The following is a 26,233-nucleotide window of genomic DNA, read 5'->3' on the forward strand; positions in this document are numbered from 1 at the left end:
TGCCCAATCAGATGCCAGAGAGCTGGCCGGGGGCGGGGCTTCCGGCGGGGCGGCTGAGGCGGCGGCGCTCGGAGGGAGCGGGAGCGGCGCCGCCATGATCAAGAAGTTCGATAAAAAGGACGAGGAGTCCGGTACGGGGGGGCTGGCGGTGAGGGGAGCGGTGCTGGGGCGAGGAGAGGGCTGAGGTGACAGCGGGGGTGAAGGTGAGGGGGCGCTGAGGTGAGCGCGGGGTGGAGATGAGGGAGCTGAGGGGATGCTGAGGTGAGGGAGGTGCTGTGGTGAGGGAGATGGTGAGAGGGGTGCTGAGGTGAGGGAAGTGCTGAGGGGTGCTGAGCTGAGGGAGGTGCTGAGCTGAGGGAGATGGTGAGAGGGGTGCTGAGGTGAGGGAGATGCTGAGGGGTGCTGAGGTGAGGGAGGTGCTGAGCTGAGGGAGATGCTGAGTTCAGGAAGGTGCTGAGCTGAGGGAAATGCTGAGGGGTGCTGAGGTGAGGGAGGTGCTGAGGTGAGGGAAACGCTAAGGGGTGCTGAGCTGAGGGAGGTGCTGAGGGGCGCTGAGGTGAGGGAGGTGTTGAGCTGAGGGAAATGCTGAGGGAAACGCTGAGGGATGCTGAGCTGAGGGATGCTGAGCTGAGGGAGGTGCTGAGGGTCGCTGAGGTGAGGGAGGTGTTGAGCTGAGGGAAACGCTGAGGGAAACGCTGAGGGCGATGCTGAGCTGAGGGGTGCTGAGGTGAGGGCGATGCTGAGCTGAGGGAAACGCTGAGGTGAAATAGAATTCCCAGAGCAGCCGTGGCTGCCCCTGCATCCCTGATGTGTCCCAGGCCAGGCTGGAGCGAGCTGGGATAGCGGAAGGTGTCCCTGCTGGTGGCAGCAGCTGGAAGTGAATGATCCTTAAAGCTCCTTCCAGCCATGCCGTGGGTCTGTGGTCTCTCACAGCTCATGGGGTGTTTGTGTTTCAGCTGGAAGAATCGACTGACAAAGTATTTCTCCCCTCTGGTGACAAATCCAAAGGAACTGGGGTCTGTTTGCTCTTTTTTTTTTTTTGCAGAGCTGATTTTTAGGGAGGATTTTATCCCTGTCTCTGCTCAGTGCAGATGTTTCATCCCTCAATAAAAGGAGAGTTGATTAAATGTATTTCTGTTTATACAAGCCCTATATAATAGAATAAACCCTATATATTTATATAATAACCTCTGTATGATAACCCTAACCCTTTTATTTATGTTGTAAGTTGTGAGTTTTATAGTCTTTTTTGATGAGTTATAAAATGGTTAATTATTTTTGTATAACATTTTAAAAGGTTAAATTATTTAATTAAGAAATTATTTAAATTATTTTTACTTTTAATTTAATAACTAGTTATTTGGAGTTTGTAACGTGGACTTTTTTTGTTTCATTACAAAATATTTAAACTTATGGAGAAGGATTAGGCACTGCTCTAAAATTTTTATGTTAGTTTTTCTATATTATTATATTTTATATGCTATTATACTTACATTTATTTTTATTTAAGTTTTTACTTAATGATATCACACACTTCTAATTAAATGATATACTTGAACTCTTAGTGTGTTTTGGAAGTTTTCTCTATGGTTTTAGGTTAACTGTAGGGCTCTCCTGGGGGTTAGAGTTTGTCAGCAGAGAAAATTGAAAATTCTCAGTCTCTGTGACTCCTGGGGCACTGGGAGGTGTCCCTGGGCAGTCCCTTCCAAAGCTCTGGAAGTGAAATCCAGTTTCCCTGCAAGAGCTGATGCTGCCTTGAATTCACTGGGCTGCTCCAAATGAGCCTTGAGTTTGTTTCATTTTCCATTTCCTCCTGCTTGGCCTGTGAGAAGGGGCAATAAATGAACTGGAAGTGAGGAATTCCTGCCTGGGAGGAGAGGATCAGGAGCAGAAGTGAGGCTCTGGGGGGTTTGTGTGGCTGAAAAGTGCTTTCAGTTCTGTTTCCTGGCCTCTTTGGTGCCTGAAAGAATAAAACCAGGTGGGTTAGGAAGGTAGGAAAAGGAAATGGTTTTATGCAAAGGCCATTTATGGATTAAAAGGTATTAAAATTAGGGATATGAAAGGAATTTAATAAAAGGTATTTCTATAGCAAACAATTTTCTTCCTCTCCTATTTGATTATTTTTTACCTTTATTCTTTCTGAATGAACAAACCACTCAAGGAAGTGGATTCAAAGCTGGTGATGGCCAACATCAGTTATTCAAAGAAGAATGTCACTGTTTTCAGATGGTTTGGCAAAATTTTGGGGCTGTTCCTGCATTTTCAGACCTTTTGAGGTGTGTGAGAAATTAATTTCTCCAATGAGAGGTCTCTTTTTCCTCAGGCAGTGGCTCCAATCCTTTCCAGCATCTGGAGAAGAGTGCTGTGCTTCAGGAGGTAGGAATAATCACAGGATAATGCTGTTTAATTAATAATGTTTTCCTCCAGGAAGCATTGCAGAACGGTTGTGGGGAAATGTGGATGGCTAAATTCATAGAATTAACTGAAAACCACAGAAAGTGTAAATAAATTCATTTTATCTACAGTTAATGAGGGGTTTTTTAGGGTAATTAGGTGACACGTGGCTTCTGCCTTCCATATGGACATGTGGCACCTCAGGGGGCTCTTCCTGAAGAAAAAAATGTTTTATTTGGAGGCATTTTTGCCAGTTCCAGATGGCAAATTGAGTTGTTTGTGCTTTGTTCAGATTGCTGCAAACTAAAGATGCAAAGACACATTCTCTGAGACTCCTGTTTAACACAAATAAAAATCACAAGCTGCTCAGCTGGAAACAGATTCATTTCATTTTGAACACATTCTCTGAGACTCCTGTTTAATACAAATAAAAATCACAAGCAGCTCTGCTGGAAACAGATTCATTTCATTTTGATGTTGAAAGAGAAATAATTGTTTTGATCTATTCAAGCAGAATTTCTGTTTCATTTCCAGGCAAGGCTCTTCAATGAGACCCCAATAAACCCACGAAGATGCCTCCACATCCTTACCAAGATCCTGTACCTGCTGAACCAGGTAACTGCTGGGATTTCTCTCCATGCAGAATGAATTTTAAGAATATTTTAGTGGGAAATATTGTATATATTTTAGTGGGAAAGAAGTTTTTCATAGGGAAAACTCCTTGGGAAACTTCCATTCCTGTGGAGGGCGTTTAGAATGGAGAGAATTGTGGATTCCCTGGGAAGGAAAGGATGGTTTCTTACAGGAGAAAGTCTCCAAGGAAAGATCCCTGGTGTGTGGGAGGTCATTAGAAAAGGAGTTGGATAATTGCTGCTTTTCCTCTCTGCTGATTCCAGGGTGAACACTTCGGAACCACGGAAGCCACGGAAGCTTTTTTTGCCATGACCAGATTGTTTCAGTCTAATGATGTAAGGAGCTGGTGTTTTGCCTCTCCCTGCTTCTGTCTGGGCTTGCAGGAGCTGCCAAACCCTCGGAATTTGGGGTGTGGGAGGCAAGCAGTGCACGGGAGGAGCTCTGGAGGCAGCTCCTGGTTTGGAAATAAAGCATTGGATAACAACACGGGGTTGTTCTGTGGGTTGGGGGGTGGGGGTGGGCTCTGAGTTAATCCTGCTGTAAAAGTGGGGGTAATGACAAAACCTGAGTTTACAAATCTTGGATGGTTGTTGCTTCCCCTTGCAAGTCACCATCTGCTAAATTGGAATTCTAAAACTGCCTGCAGATCAAAAGCTGCTGTTCCTTAGAACGTGGATCAGCCTTGGTCTCATTGAGGCAAGGGATGAGAACAGCCTAAAAATCATAGAATGGTTTGGGAATTGAGTTTGGGAATTCAGCTTTGGGCTCAGCAGAGTGTCAAGTCCTTCTGTGATCTCTTCTGCAGACTGTGAGAACTCAGAGCAGTGTGTTTCATGTGATGGGGCTCATTCATTTTAATTAAAAAGGGTTTGCTCGTTAGAGATTTGTCCAATGAAGGCGTAGCTATTCCAAGATGTAATAAAATTGTTGGAAGTTTATTTCTCATATCCACATTTAAAAAGTAAAGGATTTTTTTCAAAGACTTAATGTCAACACTCCACATGTGTTTCCCTTTTTTTACAATAACAAAAATATTTTCAAAGCCTTTAACTGATGATTGTGAGGCTTCTGAGTACAGATGTGCTGCATCACTTCTTTGATAATTATAATGAATTTTGTATTAGTTCTTATCATTTTACAAAAGATTGATGTCTTGCTCCTCTGACTTGTTTGATGTCAGGGAGTTTGGCTCTTTTCCAGGGGTCAAATGTAGTTCTGCACTTTTAACTTTGAATTGAAAACAATATGTTTTGTTTAAAAGCTTGTTTTCCTTTTGAAGTGAAATATTTATGTTCATTTATCTTTTAAAACTTCGAATTACCGTGGAATTTAATATTTTTCTTCACATTTCCACAGCAAACCCTCAGAAGAATGTGTTACCTCACAATCAAAGAGATGGCCAATATCTCTGAGGATGTCATCATTGTCACCAGCAGGTGGGACACCCTCCAGAGCCTGGGAAAAGGAGTTTTGTCCCCTCTGGAAAAGGGGCTGCAGCTCCCTGGCTTGGGTTGAGCTGCTACAGTGTTGGGGTTTTATAAGGATACAGCAGTTCAGTGATACACAGTCTGTGCCACCCTCTGAAATGTTATTTTGTTCCCACTCTGGAAGAATTCAGTTTATCAAATGGTTGTTACTTTGTTTTCTTGTGGTTTAGGGTGTTGGGGTTTTTTTTTCATTCTTGTTTTGTCAGAGTTGAGGCTGTGGCTTTGCTGTCAGAGCAATTCAAGAAAAGCAGAGCAAAGCCCAGTTCATTCTGAGCTGAACTCTTAATTTTTTAAGAGTGAACTCTTAATTTTTTTGACTGCAAAAATAGACATTGCAGCTATTGCAAGAGCGAAAATTGCATCTGTTGTTGGATTGCTGAACAGCTTTAGAAATGTAGAAAATAAACCAAACTGAACTTTGCTCACTATTTCTAAATCTAAATTCCATGTGGAACAAGCAGCAGCACCAAGAAAGAGAATGAGCTAAACAAAGCAGGCCATGGCAAAGCAGTTCTGTTCAGTTCAGAATGAGCTGGGCTTGGCTCTGCTTTTCTTTAATTGCTCTGACAGCAAAGTCACAGCCTCAACTCTGACAAAACAAGAATGAAGAAAAACCCCAACACCCTAAAGTGTGCATTTATAGCTCTGTATCTCCCCAGGCCTTGATTGATAAATCTCAAATTAAGCTGATTATGAAGAGGTTGTTCCTCAGCAGAACTAGAGCAGCTGAGTGAGGTGGATGTCACTCAAGCCCTGGGAGATGGGGATGTTGAGGAAGTGCTAGCAGGATGTTTTGGTGCTTGCAGCCTCACCAAAGACATGACAGGAAAGGAGGATGTCTATCGAGGCCCGGCCATCCGAGCTCTGTGCAGGATCACTGATGTGAGTACACTGGGGCACTGTGGGGGAGAGGAGGTGAGTGGCTCTGAAATCCCAAAACTGCCCTCTTGCAGGGTGCATCTTACAGCAGTGGTGCAACTGCTGCTTTGTGGAGGGCTGCTCAGTGCCCTGTGCAATTTCCAGCAGCTCTGTGACACTGCAGATTTGGAAGCTCCTTTCTGAACTGAAATTGTTCTGCTCCATGCCCTGTGCAATTTCCAAGAGAAATGTGGGGCTGCAGCACTGGAATGTGCAGCTGGAAGATTTGGGAGCTCCAGTTTCTATCTGAGATTGGTCTGATTGATGCCCAGTGCAACTTCCAGGAGCTCTGTGCCACTGGAGCACTGGGAATGTGCAGCTGGAAGATTTGGGAGCTCCAGTTTCTGTGTAGGATTCCTCTGCTTGCTGTCCTGTGCCACTTCCAGGAGCTCTGCATTGGCAGGAGCACTGGGAATGTGCATCTGGAATGTTTGGAAGCTCCAGTTTCTATCTGAGATTGGTCCACTCAATGCCCTGTGCCATTTCCAAGAGAAATGTGGGGTTGGAGCACTGGGAATGTGCAGCTGGAAGGTTTGGGAGCTCCAGTTTCTGATCTGGGATTGCTCTGCTGGTGATTTGTCACTGACCCTTCAGGACCAGGCTGCTCAAACCCACGTCTGCCTTGCAGAATCACCTCAAGATTATTGCTGAGGTCCTTTAAATGTGGATTTTTGCATCTGCTGCTTTTATGCTCCTCCTCCAAAGCATCCCCCCTTCCCTTTTTCCCTGTTTTCCCCTTGCCAGGGTACCATGCTCCAAGCCATTGAGAGGTACATGAAACAGGCCATTGTGGACAAGGTCCCTGGCGTGTCCAGCTCTGCACTGGTGTCTTCCTTGGTAAGCAAAGCAGAACATTTTTATGCATTTGGTGTTTTGTCAGGCTGGGAAGCTGAGTCTGCTGTGTTTGTTTTGGTTTTTTCTCTGAGATGTTTCTTCATCTCACTGGAAAATAAGAAAAAAACAGTTTCCTTTCTCTCTTCCAATTCCTTTCTTAACATTTGAGTACATCAGTCATAATAAATTGTAGTGCAGCCTAGTGCCAAATGCTCAGATTTCTGCAGTCAGTGTAAAACATCAATTTATCTGGGGAGGGGCCATGAAATCACCTGCTGAAGCTGCAATTCAGGATTATTTCTGCTAATAGACACCAGGAGGGCAAGATGAAGGAATGCACTCTGATTTCCTCTCCCTTTTTTGAGGAGAAAAGGCTGGGAAAGATCTCATGAGTGAATATTTTTATTAATGGAAGTGGAGCATGATAATGAAGACTGAGATGGAGGGAAATGTGCACTTTGCAGGGGTGTAGGATAAAGAGTGGCAGTGAGCTTGTCTCCAACCTCAATTCTTTTTTTGCAGCACATGATGAAGATCAGCTATGACGTGGTCAAAAGGTGGATCAACGAAGCTCAGGAAGCAGCTTCCAGTGACAACATCATGGTACAGGTGTGTTTGAGGATGGCTGTCCCTAAAAATGCTGGGGGGGGGCTTAGTGACATTGTGGGAGCTCTTAAGAAAACTTTAAAACAAAATCTTGTTTTTCTTTAGTGTTTTAAAAGCAAGGATTGTGATTTTTGGGAAACAACTTGACAGTTTCAAAAAACTAATGAAATTTTCCATAAGAGCTGGCTCTGGAGTTCTCTTCCCTTTTTCCTCCTAAATTTTTGGGAGCTGGAATGCTGCTGCCTGACCCACAGTGGTTCTTGCAGAAGGGATTTGAATCTGAGTGCTCAGAAAGTGGGAAATTATCTCACTGCCTCCCAATGAGCATCTCTTGGCCTTCAGAAAATTTACCAGATGCAAAAGATGAACTCAAATATCAGCAAGGTCTCCACAAGAGCAAAATTTTTGCACAGATATTCCAGACATCTGTGGAAATGAAATTATTCTGTGTGTTCAGAATATGGAATTATTCTGTCTGTTGCAGACTCATGATCAGAAAAATTCTGTAAAATCAGTTTTGTTCTTGCCCATTTAGCAGCTTCATTAAGCCTTGCAGTAAATCAGTTTTCTGGGATGAAAAAAAAAAAAATCCCAAAATAACTTGGCAAGGAACTGGAAATGTCCTTTTGTTCTTCCATCAAAAAGTCCTCAAGGATTTTTGTGAGGTCAGCTGTCTTTTCAAGGCCTTGGGATATCCTGGATGTGGAGTTCATTAGAAATGCAGGAATTACTGTGCAAAGCTAAAACCTTTGAAGTTATGAGATTTAATGGGGGGGAAAAAAGGCAATAAATTAACTTTGTGGCTCTTTGGATCTTCAGGAACAGTTGAGAGTGAACAGAAAGGGCAAGGAAACGTTGCAGATCTTTGCAACTTGTCAGGAAGCTCAGCTCAGTTGAGGTTAGAAGGTATTTGTGGCAGGAAAGGGCAATAATTCCCCCTCTTTTGATGTTTTAATGTGGATTTTCCTCTGTTTCCCATCCCACAGTATCATGCTTTGGGGCTGCTCTATCACCTCAGGAAAAGCGACCGCCTGGCTGTCTCCAAGATGCTGAATAAATTCACCAAATCTGGCCTGAAATCCCAGTTTGCCTACTGCATGCTGATCAGGATTGCCAGCAAACTCCTCAAGGAGTCTGAAGAGGGGTGAGTAAGAGGCAGGGTTTAATCACAGAAATTAATTAAGGTTTGGAAGTGGTGGTGGTTTTTTTAGTGTTTGTGGAAATCTCCGCAGAGACTGAACTGTAGTGCTGGGATAATGCAGGGACTCAATCTTAGAGGGGCTTTCCAGCCTGAAATCCTGGGATTGTTGTGTTTGTAGCCATGAAAGTCTTGGACCTGATCTTAAAGGGATTTTTTTTTCCAGCCTAAAATCCTGGCATTTGTTTTGTTTCTAGCCATAAAAGTCTTGGACCTGATCTTAAAGGGACTTTCTCATCCTAAAATCCTGGGATTGTTGTGTTTGTAGCCATGAAAGTCTTGGACCTGATCTTAAAGGGACTTTCTCATCCTAAAATCCTGGGATTGTTGTGTTTGCAGCCATGGAAGCCTTGGGCTTGGTATCAAATGGTTTCCCAGCCTAAAATCCTGGGATTTTTGTGTTTGTAACCATGAAGGTCTTAGACTTCATCTTGAAGGGTTTTTCCAGCCTAAAATCCTGGGGTTGTTGTGTTTGTTGCCATGAAAGTCTTGGGTTTAAAGGGGTTTCTCCAGCCTAAAAGGTCCTGGGATTGATGTGTTTATGGCCATGAAGGTCTTAGACTTGATCTTAATGGGTTTTTCCATCCTAAAAGATCTTGGGATTGTTGGAGTTGTAGCCATTAGAGTCTTGGACTCAATCTTAAATGGGCTTTTCCATCCTGAAACCCTGGGATTGTTGTGTTTGTAGCCACAAAAGTCTTGGATTCAAAGGGGTTTTCCAGCTTAAAAGATCCTGGGATTGTTGTGTTTGTAGCCATGAAAGTCTTGGACTCAATCTTAAGGATTTTTTCCAGCCTAAAATCCTGGGATTCTTCTTTTGTAGCCATGAAAGCCTTGGACTCGATCTTAAAGGGATTTTTCCAACCTAAAAGATCCTGGAATTGTTATGTCTGTAGGCATGAAAGCCTTGGACTTTGTGTCAAATGGTTTCCCAGCCTAAAATCCTGGGATTTTTGTGTTTGTAACCATGAAGGTCTTAGACTTCATCTTGAAGGGTTTTTCCAGCCTAAAACCCTGGGATTGTTGTGTTTGTAGCCACAAATGTCTTGGATTCAGAGGGTTTTTCCAACATAAAATATCCTGGGATTGTTGTGTTTGTTGCCACAAATGTCTTGGACTCAATCTTAAAGGGATTTTCCCATCCTAAACCCTTGGATTGTTGTGTTTGCAGCCATGAAAGCCCCCTGTTTGACTTCATTGAGAGCTGCCTGAGGAACAAGCACGAGATGGTGATTTATGAGGCTGCCTCTGCCATCATCCACCTGCCAAACTGCACTGCCAGGGAGCTGGCACCTGCTGTGTCAGGTTGGTCACAGCCCTTGGTACCCCTGAAACAGCTGAAATAAAGAAATTTAGGGAAAATCCAGCAGAATTATAATTCCCAAACCTGATTTGTTGGTAATGTGTGTTTAAAGTCCTTTCATCCCAAGTTAAAGGGCTTTTGGATGAGATCCCTTTTCCATCCATAGGTTTAGTTAAATGGCATTAGAGGTGGCACGGGGTGATGCTTGTCTTTATCCAGCTGCAGGAATTTGGGATGGGAGGGAATCATGGAATGGTTTGGGTTGGAAGGGACCTTAAAGATCACCCAGTGCCATGGCAGGGACACCTTCCACTGTCCCAGTGTGCTCCAAGCCTTGTCCAACCTGGCCTTGGGCATTTCCAGGGATGGAACAACCACAGATCCTTTGGGAAATCTCTCCTCCAGCTGGAATTTAGAGACAACCAAGCCACCCCCTGTTATTGACAGTGGGATAAAAGCCAGGCATTTATTTCTGACCTGTGTGATAAATTATGCATGGAGCTGCATGAATATTTAGCAGTGTGTACTCGGGGATACATTAGACTTTCTACTCTATTCCCTTTCTTTGAAAGAGGCCATATCTTTGTTTTTTGGTTGTTTTGTTTTGTTTTCTTTCCCAGTGTTGCAGCTTTTCTGCAGTTCTCCCAAACCTGTCCTGCGCTACGCAGCCGTGCGGACCCTCAATAAAGTGAGTGTTCAAAACCTCCAAACAAGCTTCATTCTCTGAGAGCAGAGGCAGCCACAGTGCCTAATGATGAGTGTGTCACCTCAAGCAGAGCAGCTGCCCTTGGGATGACTTTATTTGGAATTATTCCATGCTGGAGAATTGGCTTTTCCATGCCAGATCTCCTGGTGGGACAGAAATCTTTCCTGCATTCAGGCTGTGTTTGCTAATTTTGGGACCACGGGGATAGAACAAGCTGTAGTTTGATAATCTGTGAGCTTTCAGCTGGAACCCTGAATATTTAATGTTACAAATCCACTTGAAGGAAATATTCTGATTTCAGAGCTGCGCAACACGACAGCAAAAATTTGGGACTCAAACCCACAAGCTGTAACTTAAAACCCATTTCAAACACTGCAACCAAAACCCCCTGAGCTCTGCTTGCATCCAATGCTCTGAACTACAAGATGCTACATCCCCCACATAATTCTGGAATTGCATTCCTTGCAGGTGGCCATGAAACATCCATCTGCAGTCACTGCCTGCAACCTGGACCTGGAGAACCTCATCACAGACTCCAACAGGAGCATCGCCACGTTGGCCATCACCACGCTGCTCAAGACCGGCAGCGAGAGCAGCGTGGACAGGCTCATGAAACAGATCTCCTCCTTCGTGTCAGAAATCTCAGATGAGTTTAAGGTGTGCCATTGGAGGCCTCTGCTCTTTCCAGCTGCAGGTTTTTCTCCCATTCTTGTTTTTCTTTAATGAAGCTTTTCCTGTTTGTCAGTACTTCGGTGGTTTAGTCTGGCAGGGAAAAATTCAGAATTTTCTTTCCCTGGAAAAGATGAAACTTGAGGCATCCCTCCTTGGGCAGTCAGAAGCCTCCAAGGGGTTACACTCAGGATGGATGGTGGTCATGAATTTTTCAGATAATTATAAGTTTGGTCCATTTACATATCAGGGGTTAATCCTCCAATTACAGCTTCAGGTAATGAAGTCACATTCCCTCACTTTGCAATAAAAGTCACTTTTATTTATACTTTTCAGGGTCTGAGGCTGTAAGGTGTCTTTGAGTTTCAGGCCTTGAGGGATTGTTTTGTCTGACCAAAATGTGAGCACAGTAACTAACACTGTATATGGAGTTCAGAGTTATACCCCTAAAGCAGTATATTTGAAAAATATAAAAGCTAAAATCCTAATGCTGAGGACACTCATAGGGCTGGGAATGTCCTGTGAGGTCACCCAGTGCACTTTTTCCCCCCGAATTTGCACAAATGATTGTTTTCTCCATGGAAAGCACTCAGTGAAGCGTGAAGGAGCTGAGCATGGCTCCAATCCAAGCCTCACTGTCCCTGCTTTCCCTTTGCCAGGGTGGCTTTGAGTACAAGAGAGCCATTGTGGATTGCATCATCAGCATCATCGAGGAGAACCCCGAGAGCAAGGAGGCAGGGCTGGCTCACCTGTGCGAGTTCATCGAGGACTGCGAGCACACCGTGCTGGCCACCAAGATCCTGCACCTGCTGGGCAAGGAGGGCCCCAGGACCCCCTCCCCCTCCAAGTACATCCGCTTCATCTTCAACAGGGTGGTGCTGGAGAACGAGGCTGTGAGGGCTGGTGAGTGCAGCTCCAGGCCTGCAGTTCTGGCTCCTTGCCTTTTCCTCAGCCTGGAAAGGAAATTCCAGAGAATTGGAGTAAGGTGTCTTGGTTTAGGGTAAATTTGGGAGAAAACATTCAAAGGGATTTCACTAGAAAGCAGATTCAAGTGGTCCCACGTTGTACTGGCCACAAAGATCCTGCACCTGCTGGCCAAGGAGGGCCCCAGGACCCCCTCCCCCTCCAAGTACATCCGCTTCATCTTCAACAGGGTGGTGCTGGAGAACGAGGCTGTGAGGGCTGGTGAGTGCAGCTCCAGGCCTGCAGTTCTGGCTCCTTGCCTTTTCCTCAGCCTGGAAATCAAATTTGAGAATTTTAGGAAGGTGGTGTCCTGGTTTAGGGCAAATTTGGGAAAAACTCCAAAGGGTTTTTTCTAGAAAGCAGATTGAAGTGGTCCCACGTTTTACTGGCCACAAAGATCCTGCACCTGCTGGCCAAGGAGGTCCCCAGGGTGGTACTGGAGAATGAGGCTGTGGGAATTCCAGGCCTGGGATTCTGTCTCGTTGGTCTGGGAAATGGAGCCAGGAGTATGACCTGGGCTTTCATTTCCTGGTTTTTGCTCCATCTTTTCCAATCCAAAACAAGGATGAGGGGTGGTTTTAAAAACATTTTATGTCTGTGATTGAAACTTCACGTGAGCAGGGGATTTAATTAATCCATGTAAAATTCTTGGGAGTGAACTGTTTAGACTTGGCAACTTTGTGTCATCTTCACAGCAGCTTTTTTTTCTGCTTTGCCTGTTTTGTGTTTCCTGTGGATTAGCAGTGCCTCAAAACCAAACTTTTGTGCCTTTCTCCTGTGCAGGGCTGACAGTCTCTGTTCCTGGGATGGAGAAGGCCCTGCACCAGTACACACTGGAGCCCTCAGAGAAACCCTTTGACATGAAAACTGTTCCCCTGGCTACAGCCCCCATCTTTGAGCAGAAAGCAGGTAACACCCACAGTGATGGCAACGGGCTGAGGCAAGCCTCAGAGCCTTGGGGCTGCTGGTCTCATTGGCAGGGACAAATCTGTGCCTCAGCAGCATTTATTGGTTCACAGCCTTTGGAAAAAGGCCATTCCAGGAGCTCTCAGTCACTTCTCTGGCTTTCTTCCATGTCCTTGCACAATTCTTGAGCACCTTCACTTAGCACAACCAACTTTGGGATTCTTTTTTTTTTTCTGCCCTTTCCTCCTTGATTTTTTTGCTGGCTTTTCTTCTTCAATCTTCAGGGCTAAGGTGTGGTTTAGTCCTCTGTTTTTTTTTCTATTTTCAATCCAGTATTTCCACACCAAAAAAAAAGATATTTCAGTGTGTGAGGAGCCAGGCTGGCAGTGGTTTGCAGCAGAATGTGAGAAACATACAGGGAATGTAATAAATATAAGGAAGACAATATAAGGAATATTTAGTGGAGATTTAATGGCATTTAAACCTCCTGCATGGTTTAGTTGAGACAGAGCACAAAGGTTTTGCTTTTTTCCTCCACAGAGATTGCTCTGGTGACCAGCAAACCTGAGAAAGTGGCTCCTTCACGCCAGGATATATTCCAAGGTAGGAGAGATCAGTGGCTGTCCAGAACTGCAGGAGAGCTGCAGAGGGACTGGGGACAAGGGATGGACAGGACCCAGGGAATGGCTCCCAGTGCCAGAGGGCAGCCATGGATGGGATCTTGGCCATGAGGAATTCCTGGCTGGGCTGGAATTGCCAGAGCAGCTGGGGCTGCCCCTGCATCCCTGCAGTGCCCAAGGCCAGGCTGGACAGGACTTGGAGCAGCCTGGCACAGTGGGAGGTGTCCAGGGGGTGGAACTGAATTATCCTCAATGTCCCCTCCAACCCAAACCATTCTGGGATTCTCTGAAGTGCTGAATGATGGCAGGATCAGAGCCTGTCCTTGCTGATCCTCTTTTCCTTCCTGCACAGAACAACTGGCAGCCATCCCAGAGTTTAAGGGCCTGGGTCCCTTGTTCAAATCCTCAGAGCCAGTGCAGCTCACAGAAGAGGAAACAGAGTATTTTGTTCGCTGCATCAAACACGTGTTCCCAGCCCACATCGTTTTCCAGGTGAGAGAACCCATCCCCTTCTCCCAGAGCCCAGCAGGATTTGGCAGAATTGATCCAAATCAAATTTGCTGCATGCCACGGAGGATTTTAGCTGATTTGGTTGGGAGGGCAAAACTCTGGATGAGGAAGTGTTTGAAAATCCTTTTCCCCGTTTGCTGCTGCAGTTTGACTGCACAAACACCTTGAATGATCAGCTCCTGGAGAGAGTGACAGTGCAGATGGAGCCATCAGATGGTTATGATGTGATCTGCTGCATCCCAGCTCCCAGCCTGGCCTACAACCAGCCTGGCATGTGCTACACCCTGGTCAGGATCCCCCAGGATGACCCCACTGCAGGTGAGAAATGGTGCCCCACAAATCCCTCAAATGAAGGTTTTGGGGAATGCCAGGAGGTGGGGGTGTGGGGTTTGGTTCATCCTGAGGTCCTTGGACTTTTCTGTGTGTGTGTGGTTTTAGTTTGAGCTGGCTGGAAATACTAATTTTGTGTAGTGGTTTTGGTTTGAGGAAGTGTTTGAAAATCCTTTTCCCCGTTTGCTGCTGCAGTTTGACTGCACAAACACCTTGAATGATCAGCTCCTGGAGAGAGTGACAGTGCAGATGGAGCCATCAGATGGTTATGATGTGATCTGCTGCATCCCAGCTCCCAGCCTGGCCTACAACCAGCCTGGCATGTGCTACACCCTGGTCAGGATCCCCCAGGATGACCCCACTGCAGGTGAGAAATGGTGCCCCACAAATCCCTCAAATGAAGGTTTTGGGGAATGCCAGGAGTTGAGGGTGTGGGGTTTGGCTCATCCTGAGGTCCTTGGACTTTTCTTTTCTGTGTGTGTGTGGTTTTAGTTTGAGCTGGCTGGAAATACTAATTTTGTGTAGTGGTTTTGGTTGGTTAACTTGAGATTTCATTAATTATAAGAGTTTTTGGTTATTGTATTAAAACATGTGGTGGGTTTTGGTGTTGGTAAATTATTAATTTATTTTTTGTTGTGAGCTAGGATTAGGAGAAAGGTAAAGTAGGTTTAAAACTTTAACTTGAGATGTCATTAATTATAAGATTTTTTGGTTATTGTATTAAAAAATGTGATGGGTTTTGGTGTTGGTTAGTTATTAATGAATTTATTTTTTCTTGTGAGCTAGGATTAGGAGAAAGGTAAAGTAGGTTTAAAACTTTAAAAGGTATCAAGAAAAATTTATTAACAGTAACTAAAATAAACTAATAAGAATTAGAATAAAATTTTTATAATGTTTTTTTTACATGTACAACTTCTCAGAAGTTCCACAAACTCTCAGTTACACAAAATCTTTTACATCACTTCCATACATACCTCCCATACAAAACCACCACACTGTGTCTCAGGTGCTGCTTTTTAGCAAAATGGTTTTTAGAAATAATCATTTAGCAAAATGGGTTTTATAAATAATCATTTAGCAAAATGGCTTTTGTAAATAATCATGTAGCAAAATGGTTTTTGTAAATAATCATTTAGCAAAATGATTTTTATAAATAATCAGTGGTGTTGGAGGATTAAAAATGGGATGTAAAAGAGGATTGCAGAGCATGCAGGTAATGGAAATTTGGATTTATGGCCTGGAGTCAATGGAAGGAACTCATTTAAAACCTTGGATGTTTTGTAGTGTTCAAGGACAGAACCACTGAAAGAAAAACGCAGGTAGAATAAAAATATTCCTAATTTGAGGCTTTATTTAATGGACTAATTAATTTTTTTCCTCTCTTTAGAGAATCAGAAACTACTACAAAATATAGGAATGAGATTTTCTTGGGTGTAAAATTTCCCTTTCTTTTCTTATTCTCACTTAAACACCACTGGGTTTACAGTTATTTAATGTGACTTATCAGTGGAGTGGATTTTTAAGTTATTTTAATAGCAGGGAAAATTAGAAATAATCTGAATTTGCTAAAATGTTGGTTTGGATGATATTCCATTTGTCAGAAATCCTCATGGAATTTTTCCTGGTGGCTGCTGCTGGATTTCATGGCAGCATTTGGAATCAGTGATTTGTTACCCCTGGAACTCTCCTGAGCTCCTCCTTTGGCCTTTATTTTAAAATCAAAGGAAAAAATGGTATTAAAGTGCTCTGTCCCAGCCACATCTGTATTCCTGGGGCAAAACTGATAGAATTGCAGTGTCTTTTTGGGAAGAGAGGGCTCCAGCAGAGGAATCTTCCACAATATCCAGGATTTCTGTCTCCTGCCAGTTGCTTGTACCTTCAGCTGCACCATGAAGTTCACGGTGCGGGACTGCGACCCCGGCACGGGGGTGCCAGAGGAGGATGGCTATGAGGATGAGTATGTGGTGAGTCCAGGATCTGCTCCCTATTCCCCACTCTCACTGATTTGGGATAATTGTGACCATTGGGTCAAGTTTCCTCTCAATCCTGAAACCAAGCAATGTGCCTGAAACAGCAAAATGTCATTTTCAGATCCTTCCCCAAAAGTTCATTTCTGTCAAAGTTTTAGTGCCCTGTGGAATGGAATTTGTGGGGACAGAGAAGAGGGAAGAAAGAAATAACTTCCATTTTCTGTTTTCAGAATTGTGCTGTGATCTTTCCACCCCAAACATTTGGGTTTTTGTTAACTAATGATAGGGATACAGTCAGATTTGAGGAAGCACTGGAGGAAATACAGGCTCCTCCTGGAGAGAGCTGGGAATGTGCCCCTGGAGAAGGGAAGGATCCAGGGAGAGCTTCCAGCACATTCCAGGGCCTGAAGGGGCTCCAGGAGAGCTGCAGAGGGACTGGGGACAAGGGATGGACAGGACACAGGGAATGGCTCCCAGTGCCAGAGGGCAGCCATGGATGGGATCTTGGCCATGAGGAATTCCTGGCTGGGCTGGAATTGCCAGAGCAGCTGGGGCTGCCCCTGCATCCCTGCAGTGCCCAAGGCCAGGCTGGACACTGGGGCTGGAGCAGCCTGGCACAGTGGCAGTGTCCCTGCCATGGCAGGGGGGGCACTGGATCATCTTCAAGATCCTTCCAACCCAAACCATCCTGGAATTCCATGGATTCTGAGGAAGTCTCTCCATGGAAGAAGCCCAGGAGGGGCTGTAAAGGGCTTTGACCCATCAAGTGATGGCCTCATTTCCTGCTCTCTTTAGTCTCACAGATGTTTTGTGTAAATATTTTTAAGGATTACAGATGAATAAAGAAATACTATTTATTTATTCATCATAAATACTATTTCCCCTCTTTTTAGAAGCTATCATTATATGGTTCTTCTGGAATTAAAACCAGGCATTGTCTTGGCAAAATGCTGCGGGCTCTTTTTCCCTTTCCAAGGTGAGGATTATTTCCACAACTGGCCTGAAAATTTCTCTTTTTTCCTCCCAGTTGGAAGACTTGGAGGTGACAGTGTCTGATCATCTCCAGAAGGTTCTAAAGCCCAACTTTGCAGCTGCCTGGGAAGAGGTGGGAGATGACTTTGAGAAAGAAGAAACCTTTGCACTCAGCTCCATCAAAACCCTGGATGGTGAGATAATCCCTCATTTATTGATCACCCAGCTGCCAGGCTGGGGTTTGATTTAGTGTAATAAATAATTACCTGGAGTGATTTTCTTCTTCAATCTCTGAATGCAGAAGCTGTCAATAACATCATCAAGTTCCTGGGCATGCAGCCCTGTGAGAGGTCAGATAAAGTGCCAGAAAACAAAAATTCTCACACCCTCTACTTGGCTGGTAAGTGTTCCTGCTGCTGATTTTCATGTTTCCATGTCTCCACTGATTTTTCTAAATGAAGGGAAATGGTTTAGGAGATCCTGCTTATACTTTGGGAGTTTTTTTCTCTGTAGCAAGAGGTTTTTTCTCTGAAGTGACCCAGTGTATTGAGTGCAGCTGGTCCTAACTTTGAGATCTCTGCCTTGGATGTGCTCAGGCCAAGCTTTTGGAATGGGGGAATTCCACCTGTGGGAATGGTGGAGAATCTCTGACTGGGGAGCTTCCAGAGCAGACAGAATTAAATCCCTTAAAAGCTTGAACTTGTCTCAGAAGGGTCTGGGAGGGTCTTGTTCTCAAGTTCCTGTTGCTAAAGACACATCCTGAGTTGCCCTGCAGCACCCACAACTTTTCCTAGAATCATGGGATGGTTTAGGTGGGAAAAGCCCTCTTGAGGTCGTTGGGTCCAACCATTCCCAGCACTGCCAAGGCCACCACTGCCCCTGTCCCCAAGTGCCACATCCAGGAGGCTTTGAAATCCCTCCAGGAATGGGGACTTCACCCCTGCCCTGGGCAGCTGTGCCAGGGCTGAACAGCCCTTTCCATGAAGGATTTTTTTCCCAAAATCCCCCTGAGCTCCCCTGGCCCAGGCTGAGGCCGTTCCCTCTCCTCCTGTCCCTGTTCCCTGGAGCACAGCCCGACCCCCCCGGCTGTCCCCTCCTGGCAGGGACTTGTGCAGAGCCACAAGGGCCCCCCTGAGCCTCCTTTGCTCCAGGCTCAGCCCCTTCCCAGCTCCCTCAGCCTTTCCTGGTTTTCCACACCCTTCCCAGCTCCCTCACCACTCTCCAGCCCCTCCAGGTCTCTCCTGTCCGGAGCTGTCCCCAGGATTCCAGGGTGTCCCTCAGGGGACATTATTGTGTGATTCTGTGACAGTCCCTGCCCTGAGGCTGGCACAGCCCAGGTGCCACTGGCCTCTTGCCCACCTGGAAATGTCCAACCACTGTCACCAGCACCCCCAGGGCCTGTCCCAGCTTTCCAACCTGGAGCATTCCATGGGATGTGAGCCACGTGCAGAACCTGCCTGGCTCAGGAGCCTCTCCAAAGTGACCTCTCCCTGTTGCTTTGTCCCAGGTGTGTACAGAGGTGGCTGTGACGTGCTGGTCAGGTCCAGGCTGGCACTTGGGGACGGTGTGACCATGCAGGTGACAGTCAGGAGCAAGGACGAGGCGTCCGTCGATGTCATCCTGGCTTCCGTGGGCTGAGACTTCCAGCAGTGCAGTTCCTGGAACTGCCCCTTTTTCCTGGCTGTCCTTCTGCATGGCATTTTTATTCCTCAATTTGGGAAATCTTTTCTATGATGTCCATTAGTGGCTGGCTGGTACTGAGCCATTCTTTCCCACGTCCTTTCCCTCGTTGTCACACCATTCCTACCTGACTTAGGGCATCTCAACCAGGGAAGATAAAAGATCTGAGAAAACTGAATCAGATTTTTGTCAAAATTGCTTTTTATTAACAGAAAATAAACACTGGTTCAAGTGGTGGAATTCATATGAATTACTGTTAATAAAATAGAATTTTTTTGTTCTAATTCTGTCTGCTCCTGTGCAGGAAAAATATCCCATAATGGCTGTTTATTAAGCAAAAACCCCTTATTCCTGAAGGGATGCCATTAAATTCCCAACATAAGCAGTTGAAAACCACCCAAACCTCCAAATCTGCACTATTTTTGTGACTGTCTCTTCTTCCACACAGAAAAATCAAAGTACAGAGAGAGATTAAACTCCATCTCTTGAGGCAGATTCAATTTTCTGAGCTTTATGTCAGGTAATAACCAAACCCCAGGGCAGCCCTTTCCTGGGTTCAAATTGGGGAAATTCCCATATGGATGGAGGGATTTTGTGAGGGAACTTCTGCCTCTCCCTGCTGATGAAGTGATTGTTTCTTCCCAAGTCAGGGTGATGAAGGAAGTAAGAAATTCTGATTTCATGTTAATTTAAACCTCTGCTGAGTTCAGCTGGGCAAGAAGGGGAGTGCAGGGCTGGAAGAGCTGTCAGAATCCTGCTTTTCCCCTCATTTTTACAGCTCTCCAAGGGTTTAACTCAATTTGACAGCCCAGGATCAGGGTTTGAGTGTTGGATTTGGGAGAGAAAATCACTATTTTTTCCTGCCCCCAAAGCCTGACTCTAAGCCAAGAGTGAGAATTGAGCTGCAGCAGCTCAGAAGGAGTTGATGAAGTTGAGATATGCATTCAGAAATCCCATGGGATCCTCCAGCTGGGGATAATGGCTGATGTGGTCATCCAGCACGGACACTGTGGACATGGGAAGCACCTTCCTGGTGGAAAAACAAAGCAAGGCTTAAGCACAGGAATTGCTGCACACAGCCAGGATTGTGCCCATTTTTGGGATAAAAAAAAGCCTGGAGCAGCTCCATCTGACCCCATCCAAGTGCTGGATTTCCTTCGGGTTACTTTGGAGGAGGAGACTTCCTCAGGAAACAAATCTTCCCTGTGTGGTTTTAAAATGGATCATGACTGAAAATGCAGAACCAATTTCCAAACTGCTCTGACTGAGCCACCTGGCTGTGCAGGTGCCAGTGGGAATTAAAAACATCCTCCTTGAGGATGGACTGGAAGGAATAGCCAGGAAAAATATCCCTTGGAATGAAGTCCCATTTTTGGCTTACTTGTAAAGCTGGAGGAACTCTGGGTGTGGATTCACAGGGTCCAGGGGCCCGTAGATGAGATGCACTGCAAGGGAAGCACAGACAGAGCTTTTATATCCATAAATTAATGGATTCATTAATTAGAACATCCCCAAGGAGACCTGCAGGAGTGTTCCCTCCTCACACAAAGCTTGGGAAGCTTACAGTGGAACACTGAACAAAACAGCTCTGGGCTTTTGCTGGGCTGCCCTGGGGTCAAGTCCAGCCTCCAACCCCCAAATTTTTCCCTGGTTCAAACTTTTTGGACTTGAAAACTCCTCAACTTCCTTGGAGCAGCACTTGGAGAACCAGCTGTGAACCAGGGAACGTTATCTCTGCTGCAAAACTGGCTTTGAGCTCAGGATAACGAGAGGCTGATGAGTGGAAAGGAGCCTGGAAGTGAGGGGAGCAATTCCCAAAAATCCCAAGCAGCAAAGGGATGGATTCCTACTCACGTGGGACTGAGGTAGACATCAAAGCCCCAACCCAGCGCTCTCTGTGCTTCTTCCTCTGGTTTATGTACTGCAAAATACTGAAGGAAAAGTTCTTGTTATGCAGTGGATGCTGCCCAGCCTGGAATTTCCTCCTGGGGCTGTGGGCACAATGAGATCCAGGTGGGATCTGCATCTCCTGTGGGAATCCAGCACCACACCATCATCCCTGGGCTCAGGGACTCTGTTCTTCCACTGGGGGAAGGGGAGATAAGGAGCTGAACTCAACCACCAGCACAGGAGCCTTCTAAGAGCCACAAACTGGAAGAAACACGTCCTTCCAAAATTGCCAAGCTGAAGATTTGGGATTGGGACTTCTGGGAATGACCCAGAAGGTTCAAATCCAGAGGTAAATCTCCACACATCTCAAATCCAACTCCAACCTTGCATCATCCCGGAGAATCCCTACTCCATCACCCCCTCCCCAGGCTCTTTCTTAGGATGTCATGTTGATTCCAGACTCCAAAAGCAGCAGCTGGAAGTTCTGGAGAGGCTGGCTGAGCTCTGGGAACCTCAGAGCAGATGTGACATGCAGCTCATGCAGGAATTCATGCCGAGGTACCTGTCCATGACGAGATTCCCATCGTTATTGCGCACTGCTGTCCACATATCCCAGAATTCCGCCTGGGAGGGCTGAGTGTAGGGCCCAAAAACTGCCCTGAGCCTGAAAAACAAGGGAATTTGGAGAGACATGGCAGCAGCTGTGTCAGGGAACCACTCAAAAACTACTCGAGGGCAAAAAATTCCAACACTTCCAGTTTCCAGTGGAAACTCCCAAGTGCCGAGATGTTCCCCAGATAAGTTGGGATAAGTGTTGGATGGCCTCAAAGGGCTTTTTTGGGGGAAAAAATGGGGTTTTAACACTGCTAAAAATATAAAAATTTGATTGTGCAGGGGCTTTGTTGCCTCTGAAATGTGTAATTCCAACACTTGTGGAGAGAAGGATTCCAGTGTCCAGGGAAAAAGTTGTTTGGTTTATTGTTAAACTGATGTGCTTGGCCACTGTGCAGAGGGAATGGTCCAGATGTGAATCCCACCTCTCCAGGGCCAGTGCCAGGGAATCTGCTCCCTGCCAAACCCTGATTTATGGAATCATGGAATGGTTTGGGTTGGAAGGGAATTTAAGGATCGTTCACTCCCGCCCCCTGCCATGGCAGGGACACCTCCCACTATCCCAGGGCGCTCCAACCTGGCCTTGGACACTTCCAGGCATCCAGGGGCAGCCCCAGCTGCTCTGGGAATTCTATTCCAGGGTCTCCCCACCCTCCCAGCCAAAAATTCCTTCTCATTCCTGCATTTCCCCTTTCCCACTTGGTTCACATCCTTACGGATTGTGCCCAGCACCCCCGAGACCCGACTCACCCTCCGGAGAAGAAGAAGAAGTTCATCAGCCGCAGGAGGAGGGGGGACAGCAGCCCCCCATCCTTGAGGAGCTTGGGAAGAAGGGAAAAAGGAGGGAGCACAGCTCGGCATGGACACACGGATAAATCCATGGAGAGCTGTTCCCATGATGCCTTGAGTGTGTCCGTGGGGTGTGACAGCAGCTCTCCAAGGGGTGTTTATTTGGGATTTTGGGATTCAGTATGACTGGAGAGGGGAGCAGCTCACCTTCTGGATGAAGCGGGGGTAGTTTGTTTCGGGAAAAATCCCTGGAAGGACAGCAAAGAACGGAGCTGTAAGGCTGGGAGGGCTTTGCTGCACATCTCCCAGGCTGTCCCCGTTCATGGTGCCGTGAGAGCGGCCCAGGGAGCCCCAGGATTGCTGCTCCTGGTTAATTACAGCACCTTGATTGCAGTCCTTGGGATGTGGGTGATGGAGATGGGAAAGCCAATCCATCCCATGGGTCCCCATCCCATGGGTTCCCATCCAATGGATCCCTATCCAGTGGATCCCCATCCCATGGATACCCATCCCATGGATACCAATCCCATGGGTCCCCATCCCATGGGTTCCCATCCAATGGATCCCTATCCAGTGGATCCCCATCCCATGGGTCCCCATCCCATGGATACCAATCCCATGGGTCCCCATCCCATGGGTTCCCATCCAATGGATCCCTATCCAGTGGATCCCCATCTCATGGATCCCCATCCCGTGGATCCCCATCCCATGCGTTCCCATCTCATGGATCCCAATCCTATGGGTTCCCATTCCTATGGGTTCCCATCCCATGGAACCCCATCCCATGGGTTCCTATCCCATGGATTCCTATCCCATGGATACCAATCCCATGGATTCACATCCCATGGATCCCCTTCCTATGGATCCCAATCCCATGGGTTCCCATCCCATGGATCCAAATCCCATGGATCCCAATCCCATGGGTTCCCATCCCATAGATCCCCATCCCACCCTGGACAAACCTTACCTCCGTTGGACAAACAGAGGCTGTTGATCAGGATGCTTCCAGTTTTGTTGTGCTCATACCTGGGGACAGCAGAGAAGAAGGTGAAACACAACCAAACCTCTGCGGGCTCCAAGAAATGACCAAGAAATGCTCAAGAAATTTGAGCAGGAGCTCAAATTGTGTCATTGATCATCTCCATTTCCTTTGGGAACTGGAGGGGTGGAAGCCTTGGATGTGCCCTGAGACACCTCAGGCACAAGGAAAAGGGAATTCAGCCCCACATCTGCTTATCTGCTGGAAATCATCTTGGTTGGAGACAACAAAGGGCAGGAGGGGTGGCAGGGACCTGTGGAGCAGCTCCTGGGCCACCGTGTCCCCGTAGTCGTGGGACAGGAGGTTGATCCGCTGGTGCCGGAGCCCGAGGTGTCGCAGCAGCCCCTCCACGATGGTGGCCTGCTCGAAGATGGAGTAGCCATGGGGCCTCTGCAAAAGTGGGAGAGGGGTCCCAGTGAGAGCCAGCAGGAGCCCACAGATTCCAGAAGAAATGCCCCAAGGGAGGAATGTGGAAATATGGAATATGGAAACAGCAGCTTGTGAGCCCGGACTCAGCGGTTGGGGTGTCCTGAGATGTCCACAAGGCCATGGGAGCATTGTCCATGCTCCAGAGGGGTGTAGGTGCATTTTGGAGTCCCACCAAACCCATCCACCACAACTTGTGGACATCTCAGGATGTCCACATCATGGACAGCATTGTCCATGCTCCAGAGGGGTCAAGGTGCATTTTGGAGTCCCACCAAACCCATCCACCACAAACCTTCCCTATCCCTTCCACTGTTGTAATGACTTATCTCTTTTCCGGAGGTAAATGGGAGGAGAAAAAACAATTTTTCTCCTGGATGGCAAAAAATAATTTTCTGGAGCGCTGGGCTGAAAACAACCATGAAAATCCTCATGCCAGGGTACTCACAGGCTTGTCACTGAATCCAAATCCGAGGAAATCCAGGGCAATCACCCGGTGGAAGCGCTGGGTCAGCCCTTCCCAGATCTGGGAAGAGGAGAAATGCATTGAAAAAGCATTCAGTGGGAGCAGAGGATGGAAACATCTACAGGGATCAGCAGCCATGGATGGACGTGCTCCTCCCCACCACCCCAGAGAACATTCCAGCTCCAAGAAAACAGCAGCAGGTCAAAATTCCCCAATAAACAGCCACACCATCCCCCAAAAAAAGCCAAGGAATTGTTGTGGCTGTTTTCCTGGACTGTGGGATGTGGAAAGAGCTTGGATTTCACACTGGGAGAGGAACAAGGTGGTACCTCCAGCAGGAATCAGGAATTCTCCTCTGGAGCATGGCCCACCCCTGCTGTGCTGCCTGCTCATCCCCAGGAGCTGAAAATCCTGGGATTTGCTGTCAGCTTCCAGCCCCCTCACCTTGTTCCAGTCGTAGCTGGACGTCGGGAAGCCGTGCAGGAGCACCACGACGTCCGAGCTGCCGACGGCGCCGCTGGAATCTGTGAGGAGAACGGGACACCCCAGAGTCAGCTCTTCCCAAAATTCCTCCTTTCTAGGATGGGAATTACTCATCCCACTGGGAATCCACCTCTCCCTCTGCTCCCCAAAACCTAGGATGGGTTTGAGTCTCACCACAGCTTCCCTTCGGAAACCTCACCGGCCAATCCAGGGATTGATTTCAAACTGATTGATTTTAAATCAATTGATAAAGGGATTTAATTAGCCCAAATTAATTCCAGCAGCCTCTGTGCTGCTGCAAAAAGGGTTTCCAGTGTCTTTTCCATGTTGGCATCCGTGGGAGGATCTTGGTATCCTTCCCACCAAGGAACAAGAACCAACTTTCCCCAGTGAAATGTTCTGACCCATCCCTGGTGGATCCAGGAGGGATTCGTCACCACCTGGCCCAGGTTTAGGAACGTCCCCATGGCCACGAGGGATGGGTGGCTCTGTCACCTCTGTAGAAGACGTTCAGGTCCTTGTAGGTGAAGAAGCTCCCGGAGGATTTCCAGGAGCGGAGCGCCGGGGAAAGCTGTGGGGGTGGGATGTGCAGGTACACGGCGAGGAGGGGCACGCCCAGCAGCCCCACCTGCAGCCACCACTCCTTCATCCTGGGGGACACCGCGGGACACCGGGGTCACCCCGAGCTCCGCACTGCCACTGAGCTCCCCGGGGTCCCCATAACCCACCTCCACATCCCCAAAAGTCCCCCTTTCCTATAACCCCTTTCCATGTCCCCAAACTCCCCCATTCCCAGAACCTGCATGTTCCTAAAACTCCCCCATTCCCAGAACCCACCTTCATGTCCCCAAAAATCTCCCATTCCCAGAACCCCTTTCCATGTCCCCAAACTCCCCCATTCCCAGAATCTGCATGTTCCTAAAACTCCCCCATTCCCAGAACCCACCTTCATATCCCCAAAAATCTCCCATTCCCAGAACCCCTTTCCATGTCCCCAAACTCCCCCATTCCCAGAACCTTCATGTCCCCAAAACTCTGCCATTCCCAGAACCCCTTTCATGTCCCCAAACTCCCCCATTCCCAGAACCCACCTTCATGTCCCCAAAAATCTCCCATTCCCAGAACCCCTTTCCATGTCCCCAAAACTCCCCCATTCCCAGAACCCCTTTCCATGTCCCCAAACTCCCCCATTCCCAGAACCTGCATGTTCCTAAAACTCCCCCATTCCCAGAACCCACCTTCATGTCCCCAAAACTCTGCCATTCCCAGAACCCCTTTCCATGTCCCCAAAACTCTGCCATTCCCAGAACCCCTTTCCATGTCCCCAAACTCCCCCATTCCCAGAACCTGCATGTCCCCAGGGTGGCAGATCCAGCAAATGTTTGGGGTCTGAGAGGGAAGGTCAGTCTCATTTGGGGTCTGAGGGGGACTGTGAGGACATTTGGGGTTTGAGGGAGAACAAGGGTCCACTGTGGGGTCTGAGGGGGACGGTGGATCCATAAGGGGTCTGAAGGGGGGCTGTGGACTCATGGGGTTCTGAGAAGGGGCATGACCCCACTAAGAGTCCACAGGGGACATTGGGGGGACTTGGAGGGCCATGGGCTCATTGGGGGGGCTTCAGTGGGGCCATGGGGACATTGGGGGGCTTCAGTGGGGCCATGGCGCCGCTCTCACCTGCTCTCAGGTGCTGCCGCGGGCGCGCGCCGCCATCGCGCTCTCCCGGCGGGGCGTGGCGCGGCCGGGGAGGCGTGGCCTCCTCCCCCGCGCACGCGCAGTTCCCTCCTTCCCCCTTTTCCCCGCCGCTTCCCTCCCGCCGCGTCCCTCCCGTT

At 47.4% G+C, this 26,233-nt stretch overlaps 2 protein-coding genes across 2 annotated transcripts; one reads left to right on the plus strand and one right to left on the minus strand.

Annotated features, from left to right (window-relative positions):
• The first annotated feature begins 6 nt into the window (after positions 1 to 6).
• On the plus strand, positions 7 to 18,983 carry COPG2 (COPI coat complex subunit gamma 2). The gene is made up of 22 exons (XM_041401077.1): positions 7 to 131; positions 2,324 to 2,376; positions 2,929 to 3,009; positions 3,291 to 3,362; positions 4,384 to 4,463; positions 5,321 to 5,396; positions 6,177 to 6,269; positions 6,789 to 6,875; positions 7,859 to 8,016; positions 9,242 to 9,375; positions 9,994 to 10,061; positions 10,548 to 10,773; positions 11,379 to 11,651; positions 11,787 to 11,933; positions 12,453 to 12,620; positions 13,158 to 13,220; positions 13,590 to 13,729; positions 13,894 to 14,065; positions 15,944 to 16,041; positions 17,075 to 17,213; positions 17,321 to 17,419; positions 18,527 to 18,983. Exons 1-22 carry the CDS (start codon positions 95 to 97, stop codon positions 18,655 to 18,657), a joined length of 2,595 nt encoding a protein of 864 aa, XP_041257011.1. The 5' UTR covers positions 7 to 94; the 3' UTR covers positions 18,658 to 18,983.
• MEST lies at positions 18,883 to 26,128 on the minus strand. The gene is made up of 12 exons (XM_041401073.1): positions 26,079 to 26,128; positions 24,900 to 25,054; positions 24,366 to 24,445; positions 23,904 to 23,981; positions 23,283 to 23,419; positions 22,958 to 23,016; positions 22,198 to 22,238; positions 21,952 to 22,022; positions 21,152 to 21,253; positions 20,554 to 20,630; positions 20,081 to 20,144; positions 18,883 to 19,729 (listed from the first exon to the last, which is right to left on the minus strand). The coding sequence occupies exons 2-12, from the start codon at positions 25,051 to 25,053 to the stop codon at positions 19,612 to 19,614; spliced, it is 981 nt and encodes a 326-aa protein (XP_041257007.1). The 5' UTR covers position 25,054; positions 26,079 to 26,128; the 3' UTR covers positions 18,883 to 19,611.
• Positions 26,129 to 26,233: the final 105 nt, after the last annotated feature.

This window comes from Onychostruthus taczanowskii, unplaced genomic scaffold (genome assembly GCF_017590055.1).
Source record: "Onychostruthus taczanowskii isolate IOZ18803 unplaced genomic scaffold, ASM1759005v1 scaffold184, whole genome shotgun sequence".
Classification (NCBI taxonomy): Eukaryota; Metazoa; Chordata; class Aves; order Passeriformes; family Passeridae; genus Onychostruthus; species Onychostruthus taczanowskii.

Coding starts and splice junctions, on each gene's coding strand:
- COPG2 (XM_041401077.1), top strand. CDS start 95: ATGATCAAGAAGTTCGATAAAAAGGACGAGGAGTCCG. Junction 3,363..4,383: donor GATTGTTTCAGTCTAATGAT/GTAAGGAGCTGG, acceptor ACATTTCCACAG/CAAACCCTCAGAAGAATGTG. Junction 12,621..13,157: donor CATCTTTGAGCAGAAAGCAG/GTAACACCCACA, acceptor TTTCCTCCACAG/AGATTGCTCTGGTGACCAGC.
- MEST (XM_041401073.1), bottom strand. CDS start 25,053: ATGAAGGAGTGGTGGCTGCAGGTGGGGCTGCTGGGCGTGCCCCTCCTC. Junction 22,023..22,197: donor ACCCCCGCTTCATCCAGAAG/GTGAGCTGCTCC, acceptor CTTCTTCCCAAG/CTCCTCAAGGATGGGGGGCT. Junction 21,254..21,951: donor TTCTTCTTCTTCTCCGGAGG/GTGAGTCGGGTC, acceptor CTTGTTTTTCAG/GCTCAGGGCAGTTTTTGGGC.